Here is a 14,768-nt window from a genome sequence, read left to right as displayed (position 1 = left end):
AGAACAATATAGCCGAAGTACAAGAATTGCATTCTGAATTAATGTGGAAGGATTTTATAGACCACATCAGTAGCCTTCTACATAGTGTTGAAGTGGAAGTCAGTTACTTTGCAGCTGGGATTATTGCCCACTTAATATCTAGAGGAGAACAAGCTTGGACATTGAGTCGTAGCCAGAGGAATTCTCTTCTGGACGATCTGGTAGGGTAATTTGGTGTATTTTGGAAGCATGCAAACAACATTCATAATGGTTAGACTGTCAAACCCTCATAATGCAATGCTAAATAAATATTGTAACCCTTTCTTGTGTGCTTTGTGTCTTTCAGCATTCAGCGATTTTGAAATGGCCAACTCCAGAGTGTGAGATGGTAGCATACAGGTAACTAGCAAGATAATTAATATTAAGCCAGTAATCTAGTCATTTTGCTTGTGTAGAGATCATTCCTATTAGATGTAGATTTTACCCTTTGGCATCTATCTTCGTACTGGCTTTAAAGTATTTTTAATTTATTTTGCTACCTATCATTCATCAGTCTTTCCTTCATTCTACATTTATTGAAAACAGGTGCCAAGGTCTTGTTCTATGCTCTTGAAATTCAAAGATGAGTAAGATATGGTGCCTCCATACAAGAACTTTACAGTCTAGTGATGGAAACCAGTTGTAAATCAGAAATAATTCACTCCTATGCTAGTTATGTACATAGAATGCTCTGAACGTGCACTGGAAAATGGTAAAAAGCTTCCAGAGGAAGTAGATTGTGAGCTGAGTTTTGAGAGATCATTAAGTAGATACAGAAGATTTTAGGAAGAGTATTAATGCAAGGAGGTCTAAAATGAGAACACATTTAGAGAACTAGAAGTAGCACCTGATTTGTTCAGGGAAACAGTTTATAATAATTTATTAAAGGGCGTACTGGATTCTAACTCTATTTATGACAGTTAGGTGACTTGATAGATAAGTTGCTAATATACCAGAAGTATTCCAGATTGCTGTATAAATATTATTATTGCAATTTATTTTGTTGTCTACTTTATAAATGCTGATGCTGCCAACACTTTTGATTCCAACTTATGTTCTATACATTTTTGGGCAGAAAACTTGTAGAAATAGAAAGACTAATTCTAGAGCTCCGTCATGGTGGTGTTCTGGTTAGTTATCAACTAACTTCTCCTTATCTAAGTTTCCAAACCAAAGTCTACTAGTCTTCAAATGTGTATCTTCAAGACCAACAGGTGCTTTTGAGAAAAAGTATGTTGTTCTGATTGCCTTCCATCTTCTGTACCAAGACTTTTGTCTGAATATACTCATTTATCAAATGGCTAAGACAAAGAAAAGATGTTCTATAGAAGCTCATTTATATTATATAGTTTAAAAATAGCAGGATGAAATTTCTGGAGCAAAAAGCTCAGGAAGCATTGCTTTAGAAAATGACACTAAGTATAGGATGTAACTTATATTCTTTTCTTTTGAACTTTTAGGTCCTTTAATCCATTTTTCCCATTACTTGGCTGTTTCACAACACCAGGAGTCCAGCTATGGGCAGTTTGGGCCATGCAGCATGTCTGCAGCAAGAATCGTATGTACCGAAAAGAGAACTGTGTTTTTTTTTCAAGTGAAATTCTCCTTGCACAGGAAAGCCATTTCTAAATTGTGTTTGATTTTTAAGGACACAGACTTTTAAAAATACAGTGTAAGAGAATCTTAAGTTATGAACTAAGTTTATACTTTCAGAATGAGCTTGGCAATATTAGAAATCAATGACAGTGGTGAATGAGACTTACACTGTTCTAAGAAAGAACTTCAGAAATCTTCATAGGAGTTTCTTGAGTCTTAGGCTGTGCATGCCTAGGGTGAGACTTCCTGAGGCCTGAGAAAGAACAAATACCAAGGAGCTGCTAACTGAACAACACATGGAGCTTACACAGGTTAGAAAATAGTCGAATTCCAAACAGTGGAAAGAACTTGATACCCAGGACATTCACTACAGATGCCAGAAAAGATTAAACTAGCCCTAAATTAAAGGTTTCTCTAAGGCAACCCTGTGAAGCTTAAAAGCAAGTCTTGAAATGGTCAAGCTGCTCTGCAAGTAAACTGTCAGAGAAAAACTAAGCACTCTTTTAAAACAGACAACAAAATCTATACACTCAACAACATGTTTAGTTATATGGTAAGAGCTGCTAGATGAAAGATGAAGCAGAAAAATATGACCCATAACCAGGAGAAAAATTAGACAATTGAAACAGACCCAGAAATGGTAGTAATGATGGAATTAGCAGGAAAAAAAATTTGAACTTTTTTTATAGATATGATCCAAGATTTTAAAGAAAACATGAAATTAAGAGGGGAAAAGTAATGTTTAAAAAAAATTAAAATTTGACATGAAAAATATTTGGGTGAGCTTAAGAGTAGATACAAATAAGAAGAGGTTGGTGAAATTGAATACACAGCAACAGAAAATATCCAAACTGAAAGAAAGCTGGTTTAAAAAAAATTAGAAAGCAAGAACACCAGAATTATCCTGATATCAATACCAGGCAAAGACATAAGAAAAGAAAATTACTGAACAATATCTCTCATGAGCATAGATGAGGAAATTCTTTTTTTAACAAATGGAACCCAACAGTATATAAAAAGGACCAAGGAGGTTATTCCAGGAATGCAAAGTTGGTTTAACATTTGAAAATCAATGTGTTTCATCCTATTACCAGACCAGGAAAGAAAAACAATCTGATCATCTCAGTAGATGCAGAAAGAGCATCTAAGGATATCCTACAGCTAACATCAAAATTAATAGTGAAAAATTAAATGTGACTGTTTCCCCTCTAAGATCAGGAACAAGGCAAGGATGTCCAACCTCACTGCTATTGAACATTGTAATGAAGGTTCTGTCCAGTGTGATCAGGAAAGAAACAGAAGGCATCCAGATTGGAAAGAATGAAGTAAAACTGTTTTTATTCACAGGTGACGTGATACCTATGTAGAAAAATCCCATGAAATCTACAAGAGGGCAACTAGACCTAATAAGTGAGTTTAGCAAGGTTCCAGGATACAAGATCAATATACACAAATCAGTTGCACTTCTTTATATTAGCTGCAACCAATGTAAATGAAAAAATGACATGTACAGTTTTACCAAAAACTATGAAATACTTAAGGATATATCTGACAAAGATGTGCAAGACCTGTACACTGAGAAAAACAAAGCATTGCTGAGAGACATTAGAGAAGGGCTAACCAAATAGAAGGACAGCACTTATGAGTTAGAAGTTACTGTTGTTAAAATGGCAATTCTCTCCAAATGTATTGTAGATTTATATAGTCCCATTCAAAATCTTAGCAGTCTTAGCAGAAGAGAAATTCACAGGCTGATTCTAAAATTCATACAGAAATGCAAAGGACCTAGAATATTGAAACAACTTAGAAAAACGAAGAACAAAATTGGAGGAGTTATACTACCTGACTTAAAGACATACTATAGAGCTACAGTAATCAAGACAGGTGTTTTGTGGCTCCAAATGTGTGTTTTTTCCATACCTCATCAAGCAGTTCTCTAATTCTCAGCAGACACTGACTGGGTGTCCAACAAATTTAACTCAATTCTGACACTGTCTACCTGGAGATAGTGTCAGATCCCACAGGTTAAGGGCTCAATCCCACAATACTGCTGTCCCCACTTCAGATGCCAATCCCAAGTTTATGTTGGTACCTGTGCTTCTGACTGACTAGCTGTAGATCTGAGGTTCCCACGACCCCCCTCCTCTGGTTCAATTAATTTGCTAGAGCAGCTCACAGAACTCAGAAAAACATTTAATTATATTTACCAGTTTATTATAAAGGATGCAGATGAGCAGCCAGATTAAGAGATACATAGGGCAGGGTTCTGAAGGATTCTGAGCACAGGAGCTTCTGTCCCCATGGAACTAGGCTGTGCCACCATCCAGGCATGTGAGTGCATTCACCAACATGGTGAATGCTCCCTTGCCCTGGGAGACATTTTTATATGATTAATGACTGAATGGGACTCTAGTAATATGCTAGTATCTGTTAACTGTTACAATCATTTTGTTTTAAGGGATCTGTCATCAAAGACCAGAAGATATAATGAGAACTATATTTGGTCTTTGTTCCTGGTTCCTAGCACAGAACTCCTCAAACCTTTATAATTTCCTGAGTGATAGGAGTGTCTTTTGTCATTCATAAGGATCCCCTTTTGACATACGGTAATGAGGTGACAGAGTGGGATGTCTCCCAGGGCAAGGCCACTGAGGTTTGCAGGCTTCTAGTAGATTTTGTAAGGCTCCAAAAGCAGAAGCGGTCTTAGGGTGAAGCCATATATTGCTCTTAAACTAACAGATAATATCATCTCTTGCTCTGAGCCTTTTTTGATGTGTTAATGTCATATTGAATTTCTCTTATTACATAGCCTATTTATTCATTCCTGTACCCTCAGCTCCTATTCCTCCTTCTCTTCATGTACACTCAAACTTTTCCACCTTTGGAAGGGACATTAATTTTGGCCACTGTGTTGGTCTAGATTGCCAACAGCAATACTAGTCTAGCAAGTGTCTCCCCCTCAGTCCCCTGTCATTCAGATAGGGTAAGATTACATAGGTGCAGAACTAGTGGGCTGTTTTTACCACGAGGCAATATAGTTGCATTCAGTGTTATTCCCAATTTTGCCAGATGGAGTTAAGGCATAACCCAACCCATTAGGCCCTTGGGAATCCTGACAAAAAGATTTTACAACATAGTTACAGTGTTTTGCTTAAGAATCATCCCTGCTTCCAGCATTTGTAGTTGCAGCCCTGGTTCTGTGACCACTGCACCAGGTAGGGGAATTAAAAAACGTTGTGATATGGGGAAGAAGAAGAAGAAAGTATAATCATTATACCAGTATCCTACCTTAGCAAGAATCACATAATCATATCAACATCCTTTCCCACTCCCTCTTCCCCAGGTTCCCCAGAAAAACAGGAGAATATCTAGTGGGGACATTCTTTTTTAAAAAATTATCTATCTATCTATCTAGTTGTGCCGGGTCTTAATTGCAGCTCACCAGCTCCTTGGTTGCAGCACGTGGGCTCCTTAGTTGCAGCTCCAGGGCTTCTTAGTTGTGGCATGTGGGCTCCTTAGTTGTGGCATGCATGTAGGACCTAGTTCCCTGACCAGGGATCAAACCCGGGCCCCCTGCATTGGAAGTGCAGAGTCTTATCCACTGCTCCACCAGGGAAGTCCCTAGTGGGGACATTCTTTTAGCTCCACTCATATTGAGTGTGAGCATACATATACTCGTGAAGGTGTGAAAGCTAGCCCTTCAGGCCTATATCTCCCCCCTCCCTCCCACCTCCGATTTTAGATAACTAATGTTTTAATTGCCCATTCCAATTCTCTATCAAACTATTACTCTGAGGAGGATATCTCTCTGCCCATTGTTGGACACTGTAGGGATAGAAAACGTTTTCCTTGACTCTGGCACTTTGTGCCTCAAAATGCAAGAGGAATATGTCTAGATTCAGTCCATTTCTGCATTGCTGCAGTTCCTCCATATCCACTCATTTCGTGGACTCAGGTGGCCACCTCAAGCAAGCACATTGGGCTATCTGCTTGTCAGTTCCAGTCAGCTTCTGAACATGGAAGAGAATTCTTCTGATGGGCACAGATATGTCCTGCCTTAATGACCAGGTTTCCATTGCCCTTGTATCCACCCACACAGCTAGACCATTGGCCACTGCCCATGAAAAAACCCAAACAGAGGCTTTTACCACTATTCAAGTTTTCATCCTTGCTGAGAACACAGCATGCAGTTCAGTCCACAGGGCTGTTTTGGTTTTACCTTTTTCAATCAGAGTGGTGGCCTTCCAAACAGGATGTTGTCTGTTTACCTTGGAACTGCTATCCACAAACCAAGCAGCAGTTTGTTGGTTGTTGGAGAGCTGTTTATAGGGCACTGTCCAAGTGACTATAGAATCTGGCAGCTCCTTGTGCAGTTCCAAAGTCAGTCCTAGGGACTGACTAGGGAGAAAGAGGCTCCCTGCTCATGAGTATCTCCTCCTTGCATTCTCCAGGTAGCACGATCCTATATAAACCAATTCCGTTTTATTATGGAACTCCTCTGGGCACTGCCATCCCCATTAGAGTGTTTCTCTGACATCACTCAAAACGTCTTGGGTATTTCAGGTTTGAAGATCATTTTTTGTCCTTCAGTCATGAGGCTAGCTTCAATTAATGCCAAATAGCAAGGTAGTAAATGCCCCTCAAATGGAAATTCTCAAGTCCAAAGTCCCAGTAATCATCTCTGGTAGGCACTCACAGGCTTTTGCCATAAACCCCAGTCAGTCCTTCACATAGGGCTATGGCACAGAGAATTTGTCCCTGCCAGCACTCCAGCTTCTATTCTACATTGCATTGGCTTGGGCAATCTTACTGGTTCCCATTTAGCATGTCCAATTAACATTGCTTGAAAGGTGGATTTACATGCTTTCTGTTTTATGATGTTAGGTAGTGGAAACATTTCCCAGTCAATAAAATGTTCATCCTCATAATACCATCAGGTAGAAGAAATGTAACCACTTCACATAAAGTCTCTTCAACCATACCAATTCCCCTACAGACTTTTACCTTAGTTCTGTTAACCCTTATATTCCTAACTGTAATCATCCACAGATTTTGATCTTACAGTACTAGATAGGAGAGTGTTCCCCAGCCAGACATAATACTCATTTCCATAAAATATTGAGGCAAAGGAGACACAACTTCTTTACATAAAGTCTGTTTAAACATTCCAACTTTCAGGACTTCCCTGGTGATCCAGTGGTTAAGTATCTGCCTACCAATGCAGGGGACGTGGGTTCAGTCCCTGGTCGGGTAACTAAGATCCCACATGCCTCGGGGCAACTAAGCCCGCAGGCTCTAGAGCCCATGGGCCGTAACTAAGACTCGATGCAGCCAAATAAATACATAAATAAATAAATAAATATTTTTTAAAAAACACTCCCAACTTTCATAATCCTATCAATCCTTACATTATTTTTTTTAACTCTATAATTGTAGCCCACATCAGGACTTCACCAGGAACTTCTCCACTTCCTGACTAAGTTACTCACTCTTGTGCAAAAGGCTTTAAGTCCCCAGTAAGGAGTCAAGTCAAGGAATCCTGGCCTTTTGTCAATCTTTGCCTTGATTAGATAAAGCAATTGCTGGTCAGGTTTGAATTCATCTCTAAATTCCATTGGTTGGGACTTCCCTGGTGGCGCAGTGGTTGAGACTCCATGCCCCCAGTGCAGGGGGCCCAGGTTCGAGCCCTGGTTGGGGAACTAGATCCCACATGCATGCTGCAACTGGGAGTTTGCATGCCGCAACTAAAGGGCCTGCCTACTGCAACTAAGACCCAGCGCAGCCAAATAAATAAATAAATATTTTTTTTAAAAAAACAAACATATAACAAAACTCTTAAAAACATAAATAAATACAAAAATAAATTCCATTGGTAACTTTTACCGTTAGTAACGGATTGCAGCACAGCTGCTACTCCACATCATGGAGTAGCCACCCAAGAACCAAAGGTTCCTTGTCCCTCACCTTTTTATCCTTTCTCTTCCCTAACCACATGTTTCCATAAGCCAGGACCAGGATAGCAAATCCCACTTCTGACACCAATTCTGATATGTGTTTTTTCCACATCCCACCAAAAAGTTCTCCATTTCTCAGCCGACACTGACTGGGTGTCCTACAAATTTAGTTCAATTCTGACACTATTTACCTGGAGATAGTGTCAGATTCCACAAGTTAAGGGCTCAGTCCCACAAAACTGCCCTCACTTCAGACACCAATTGGAAGTCCAGGCATAAACATAGACAAAGAATGTTCAAAGGACCAGAATAGAGAGTACAGAAACAGACCTATACACATATGGTTGGTTGGTTTTTGACGTAAGTTCAAAGCAATTCAATAGAGAAATAATAGTCTTTTCAACAAACAGTACTGCATCAAGTGTATCTCTATCTGCAAAAAAAAAAAAAGAACTTTGATTCATACCTTGTATACAAAAATTAACTCTTGGGACTTCCCTGGTGGTCCATTGGCTAAGACTCCAAGCTCCCAATGCAGGGGGCCCAGGTTTGATCCCTGATTGGAGAAATAGATCCTGCATGCATGCTGCAACTAAGAGTCCACATGCCACAACTAAGAAGCCCACATGCCACAACAAAGATCCTGCATGCCGCACCTAAGACCTGGCACAGCCAAAATAAATAAATAAATAATTAAAAATTTTTAACTCTTAATTGATCATAAGTCTAAATACGAAACCAAAAACTATTAAAAGTTTCTAGAAGAAAATGTGACAAAATATTTGTAACCTTGTCTTAGGCAGATTTTTTTTTTTAAACATCTTTATTGGAGTGTAATTGCTTTACAATGGTGTGTTAGTTTCTGCTCTATAACAAAGTGAATCAGCTATACATATACATATATTCCTATATCTCCTCCCTCTTGTGTCTCCCTCCTACCCTCCCTATCTCACCCCTCTAGATGGACACAACACAAAGCATGGAGCTGATCTCCCTGTGCTATGTGGCTGCTTCCCACTAGCTATCTTTTTTACATTTGGTAGTGTATATATGTCAGTGCCACTCTCTCACTTCGTCCCAGCTTACCCATCCTCCTCCCCATGTCCTCAAGTCCATTCTCTATGTCTGCATCTTTATCCTCCTGTCCTGCCCCTAGGTTCTGTAGAACCACTTTTTTTTTTTTTTAATTCCATATATATGTCTTGGCATATGGTATTTGTTTTTCTTTCTGACTTACTTGACTCTGTATGACAGTCTCTAGGTCCATCCACCTCACTACAAATAACTCAGTTTCATTTCTTTTTATGGCTGAGTAATATTCCATTGTATATATGTGCCACATTTTCTTTATCCATTCATCTGTCGATGGACACTTAGGTTGCTTCCATGTCCTGGCTATTGTAAACAGAGCTGCAATGAACATTGTGGTACATGACTCTTTTTGAATTATGATTTTCTCAGGGTATATGCCCAGTAGTGGGATTGCTGGGTCCTACAGTAGTTCTATTTTTAGTTTTTTAAGGAACCTCCATACTGTTCTCCATAGTGGCTGTGTCAATTTACATTGCCACCAACAGTGCAAGAGGGTTCCCTTTACTCCACACCCTCTCCAGCATTTACTGTTTGTAGATTTTTTGATGATAGCCATTCTGACTGGTGTGAGGTGATACCTAATTGTAGTTTTGATTTGCATTTCTCTAACGATTAGTGATGTTGAGCATTCTTTCATGTGTTTGTTGGCAATCTGTATATCTTCTTTGGAGAAATGTCTCTTTAGGTCTTCTGCCCATTTTTGGATTGGGTTGTTTGTTTTTTTGATACTGAGCTGCATGAGCTGCTTGTAAATTTTGGAGATTAACCCTTTGTCAGGTGCTTTGTTTGTAAATGTTTTCTCCCATTATGACTGTTGTCTTTTCGTCTTGTGTATGGTTTCCTTTGCTGTGCAAAAGCTTTTAAGTTTCATTAGGTCCCATTTGTTTATTTTTGTTTTTACTTCCATTTCTCTAGGAGGTGGGTCAAAAAGGATCTTGCTGTGATTTATGTCATAGAGCGTTCTGCCTATGTTTTCCTCTAAGAGTTTGATAGTGTCTGGCCTTACGTTTATGTCTTTAATCCATTTTGAGTTTATTTTTGTGTATGGTGTTAGGGAGTGTTCTAATTTCATTCTTTTACATGTAGCTGTCCAGTTTTCCTAGCACCACTTATTGAAGAGACTGTCTTCTTTCCAGTGTATATTCTTGCCTCCTTTATCAAAGATAAGGTGACCATAGGTGTGTGGGTTTATCTCTGGGCTTTCTATGCTGTTCTACTGATCTATATTTCTGTTTTTGTGCCAGTACCATACTGTCTTGACTACTGTGGCTTTGCAGTATAGTCTGAAGTTCAGGAGCCTGATTCCTCCAGCTCTGTTTTTCTTTCTCAAGATAGCTTTGGCTATTCGGGGTCTTTTGTGTTTCCGTACAAATTGTGCAATTTTTTGTTCTAGTTCTGTGAAAAATGCCATTGGTAGTTTGATAGGGATTGCATTGAATCTGTAGAATGCTTTGGGTAGTATAGTCATTTTCACAATGTTGATTCTTCCAATCCAAGAACATGATATATCTCTCCATCTGTTTGTGTCATCTTTAATTTCTTTCATCAGTGTCTTATTGTTTTCTGCATACAGGTCTTTTGTCTCCTTAGGTAGGTTTATTCCTAGGTATTTTATTCTTTTTGTTGCAATGGTAAATGGGAGTGTTTCCTTAATTTCTCTTTCAGATTTTTCATCATTAGTGTATAGGAATGCAAGAGATTTCTGTGCATTAATTTTGTATCCTGCTGCTTTACCAAATTCATTGATTAGCTCTAGTAGTTTTCTGGTAGCATGTTTAGGATTCTCTATGTATAGTATCATGTCATGTGCAAACAGTGACAGTTTTACTTCTTCTTTTCCGATTTGGATTCCTGTTATTTCTTTTTCTTCTCTGATTGCTGTGGCTACAACTTCCAAAACTATGTTGAATAATAGTGGTGAGAGTGGGCAACCTTGTCTTGTTCCTGATCTTAGTGGAAATGGTTTCAGTTTTTCATCATGGAGAATGATGTTGGCTGTGGGTTTGTCATATATGGCCTTTATTATGTTGAGGTAAGTTCCCTCTATGCCTACTTTCTGGAGGGTTTTTATCATAAATGGGTGTTGAATTTTGTCGAAAGCTTTTTCTGCATCTGTTGAGATCAAATTCTTAAATATGCACAAAAGTATGATCTACAAAAGAAAAATCTAGGGACTTCCCTGGAAGTCCAGTGGTTAAGACTCCACACTTCCACTGCAGGGGGTCGAGTTCGATCCCTGGTTGGGGAACTAAGATCCCGCAAGCCACACAGAGCAGCCAAAAGAAAAAAGAAAAAGAAAAACCTGCTAAATTGGATGTGAACAAATCAAACTTAAGGACTTCAGCTTTTTGAAAGACATTGTCAAGAAAATGAAAAGTCAGTGCACATACTGGGTCAAAATTTTCAAATCACATGTCTGATAAAGCGTTTGTGTTCAAAATATACCATGTACTCTCAAAACTTAATGATAAGAAAACAATACAAGAAAATGGACAAAAGAGTTGAACAGACTTTTCACCAAAGATTTACAGATGGCAAATAAGCACATGAAAAGATGCTCAACATCATTAGGATAGATGTATAGATCAATGCAATAGAATTAAGAGTCCAAAAATAACCATGCATCTATGGTTAATTGATTTTTGACAAGCGTGCCAAGACAATTCAGTGGGGAAAGAACAGGTTTTTAAACAAATGGTGCTGGGAAAACTGAGTAGGCACATGTAAAAGAAAGAACTTTGACCCTTACCTCATACCATATACAAAAATTAACTCAAAAATGGATTACAGGCCTAAGTATAAGAACTACATTTACATATACATAAGTATATAAAACTTTTAAAAGAAAACATAGGTATGAATCTTTATGATGTTGGATTAAGCAATGATTTCTTATATAGGACACCAAAAGCATGTGACAAAAGAATACTAGTCTAATTGGATTTAATAAAAAATTTTAAAACTTTTGTGCTTTAAAGGACACCATCAAGAAAGTGAAAAGACGACTCCCAGAATGGTTGAAAATATTTGCAGATTATATACCTGATGAGAGATTTGTTTTCAGAATATATAAACACAATAGTAAAAAGGAAAATAACCCAGTTTAAAAATTGGCAAAGGATCCAAATAGACATTTCTTCAAAGAAAATATACAAACGGCCAATAAGCACATTAAAAGAAGTTCAGGACTTCCCTGGTGGTCCAGTTGTTAAGACTCCATACTTCCCCTGCAGGGGGCAGGGGCTTGATCCCTGGTCGGGGAACTTAAGATCCCGCATGCCACAGGACGTGGCCAAAAAAATAAATAAATAAAATTAAAAAAATAAAGATACTGTCATGATGGCAAAAAAAAAAAGTTCAGCATCATTAGTCATTAGAAAAATATAAATTAAAGCCACAATGAGGTGTAAGCCACTTTACACCTGCTAGGAAGGCTGCCTATAATCAGAAAGATGGATAATGACAAGTGTTGATGAGGACATGAAGCAACTTTCTCATTCATTGCTGATGGGAATGAAAAATTATACAACCATTTCAGAAAACAATTTGGTGATTTCTTATAAAGTTAAACATACATTTATGGATGGATCTAGAGACTGTCATACAGAGTGAAGTAAGTCAGAAAGAGAAAAACAAATATCGTATATTAATGCATGTATGTGGAACCTAGAAAAATGGTACAGATGAACCGGTTTGCAGGGCAGAAATTGAGACACAGATGTAGAGAACAAATATACGGACACCAAGGGGGGAAAGTGGTGGTGGTGGGGATAGGCATGTAATGAATTGGGAGATTGGGATTGACATGTATACACTGATTTGTATAAAATGGACAACTAATAAGAACCTGCTGTATAAAAAAATAAAATTCGAAAATAAAATAAATAAATAAAAATAAATAAACATACATTTAGCATTTGCCCATCATTTTAGGTATTTTCTCAAGATCCAGGAAATGAAAAGTTCCCAAAAAACTTGTGAAAGAATGATTATAGCATTTTTAGTCATTGTAATGAAATGCTCAGGGAGAGAGAACATCCAACAAATGTCCATCAGTACAATAACATTAAAACATGTGACGTACTTAATGCAGTGGAATACTTCTCAGATTAAAACAACAAAAAAAGATTACATACAGGTAACAACTTGGAAGCATCTCGAAAACATCATGCTGAGCAAAAGTAGACAGACACAAAAGGTTACATACTGTCCATTTATATGAAGTTCTAGGCAAAAGTCTATATCACAGAAATTAGAACAGTGGTTACCTGGGATGAGGGGTTCAGGGGAGACTGACTTCAAAGGTGCACAAGGAAACTTTTTAGTTGTTGAAAATATTCCATATCCTGATTGTGTTGGTGGTTACACAAGTGTGTACGTTTGGCAAAACTCATAAAACTATAGATTAAATTAGGTGTGTTTTACTGTGTGTAAATTAGACTTTAATAAATATGACTTAAACTAAAAAAAAAACTTTAAAAGGCATGTGTAAAAAAAAGGCAAAAGGAAGAAATATTTAAAAATAATGAATACTGCATGTACAATATGACTGCTATTAAATTTTTATTTATTTATTTATTTTTGGCTGCGTTGGGTCTTCGTTGCTGCATGCAGGCTTTCTCTAGTTGCAGCGAGTGGGGGCTACTCTTCGTTGCGGTGCGTGGGCTTCTTGTTGCAGTGGCTTCTCTTGTTGTGGAGCACGGGCTCTAGGCGTGTGGGCTCAGTAGTGTGGCTCACGGGCTCTAGAGCGCAGGCTCGGTAGTTGTGGCGCACAGGCTTAGTTGCTTCGCGGCATGTGGGATCTTCCTGGACCAGGGCTTGAACCCGTGTCCCCTGCATTGGCCGGCGGATTCTTAACCACTGCGCCACCAGGGAAGCCCTAAATTTTTTTTTTAACATAGGAAGTGCATAAAAGTGTAACAGTACGCATCTTACTCATGATTTGGGGTCAAAGAAGATTGTCTATGTCTTATGGTTATGATTTTTTTAATATATTATATATATAATATATATATATATAAAATGGTATGTGTATTATCTATGATCTATGTGTGGGCCTTGTAGTGTAGGCATAACATCATTACAGAGATATTTTTCAGGCTCTAACTTATGTTAGTGAGCAATAACAAAACAGCTTAAACTTAAGCAAAACATAAAAATTATTCCACAAAAAAACAAATTAAGTTTTTTAAGGAAAGCTCTTTCTCCTGTTTTCTTTCAGCCTCAAGGTATTGCAGCATGCTGATTGAGGAAGGGGGATTGCAGCATTTATACAACATCAAAGAACATGAACAGACTGATCCTCATGTCCAACAGATTGCTGTGGCCATTCTGGACAGCTTAGAGAAACACATTGTACGCCATGGAAGACCACCTCCCTGTAAAAAGCAGCCCCAGGCCAGACTAAATTGATAGCTATAGGTAATTGGATAATTGAATCACAGAAATTCTTTTTGTGATAGGTTCACTTGGAATATCTTACCCTCTCTGATGTTTTGGGGGTTTCTACAACAAGAGTCATAAAGTGAGTATGGGATTGATAATGTACAGTACTGCCCATGTGAACAGTCTCTGATTTGTTTTGTGATTTTTAACTTATTAGATGAGAAGAGTCTCTTCCTTCATTGCCTTTTAGGAAAATTTCCACATCCTTCAGTGTTTGAACTTAACTGTGCTTAAAATTCTACAGTTTTATGGGGAAGTTTGCACGGACCCTTAGGCCAGACTTTTCTGACCTTACAGTCCTTTCAGTCAATTTGCAGCTTCAGATAAGCTGTTAACCTGATTTCTGGCACTGCTTCGATTGTAAATTTTATATTGCTTCTGTATAAAATGCCTTTATTCTCTGTCTGTGTATCTTTTATAAGATGTCCTTCTTAGTGTGAAAGAATGGAAATCTGAGTCCTCTCCTTGTGAAAGCTACTCACTGGCTGGTGCCCGGATGGCTGGCAGAAAATATATTAAAAAGAAAAACTACTAAGGGAAAATAGAGTTTAGGAACTGGGAAAAGGTCTGCTCTTGTGGTATATAGTTTTTAAACTGGGACTGGCTAATCTTCTGGAGCCCACCTCTCCTGAGGCATTGCGCAGTAGCTTCTTCTTCATATTT

The 14,768-nt window shown here is 38.2% G+C and overlaps 1 protein-coding gene across 2 annotated transcripts in view; it reads left to right on the top strand.

Annotated features, from left to right (window-relative positions):
* ZYG11B (zyg-11 family member B, cell cycle regulator) overlaps positions 1 to 14,506 on the top strand; it is a 71,967-nt gene extending 57,461 nt beyond the window's left edge. For both annotated transcript variants that reach the window (XM_082429514.1, XM_082429513.1), the window contains 4 exons: positions 3 to 200; positions 326 to 378; positions 1,479 to 1,576; positions 13,882 to 14,506. In XM_082429514.1, the coding sequence (XP_082285640.1) occupies positions 3 to 200; positions 326 to 378; positions 1,479 to 1,576; positions 13,882 to 14,072 (540 nt within the window). In that variant the 3' untranslated portion in view covers positions 14,073 to 14,506. The remainder of the gene's footprint in view (positions 1 to 2; positions 201 to 325; positions 379 to 1,478; positions 1,577 to 13,881) is intronic.
* The last annotated feature ends 262 nt before the right edge of the window (positions 14,507 to 14,768 follow it).

This window comes from Balaenoptera physalus (assembly GCF_965194825.1).
Source record: "Balaenoptera physalus genome assembly, chromosome: 1".
Classification (NCBI taxonomy): Eukaryota; Metazoa; Chordata; class Mammalia; order Artiodactyla; family Balaenopteridae; genus Balaenoptera; species Balaenoptera physalus.
The sequence above is the reverse complement of the archived record's forward strand: the minus strand, read 5'-3'. Positions and strand labels throughout refer to the sequence as shown.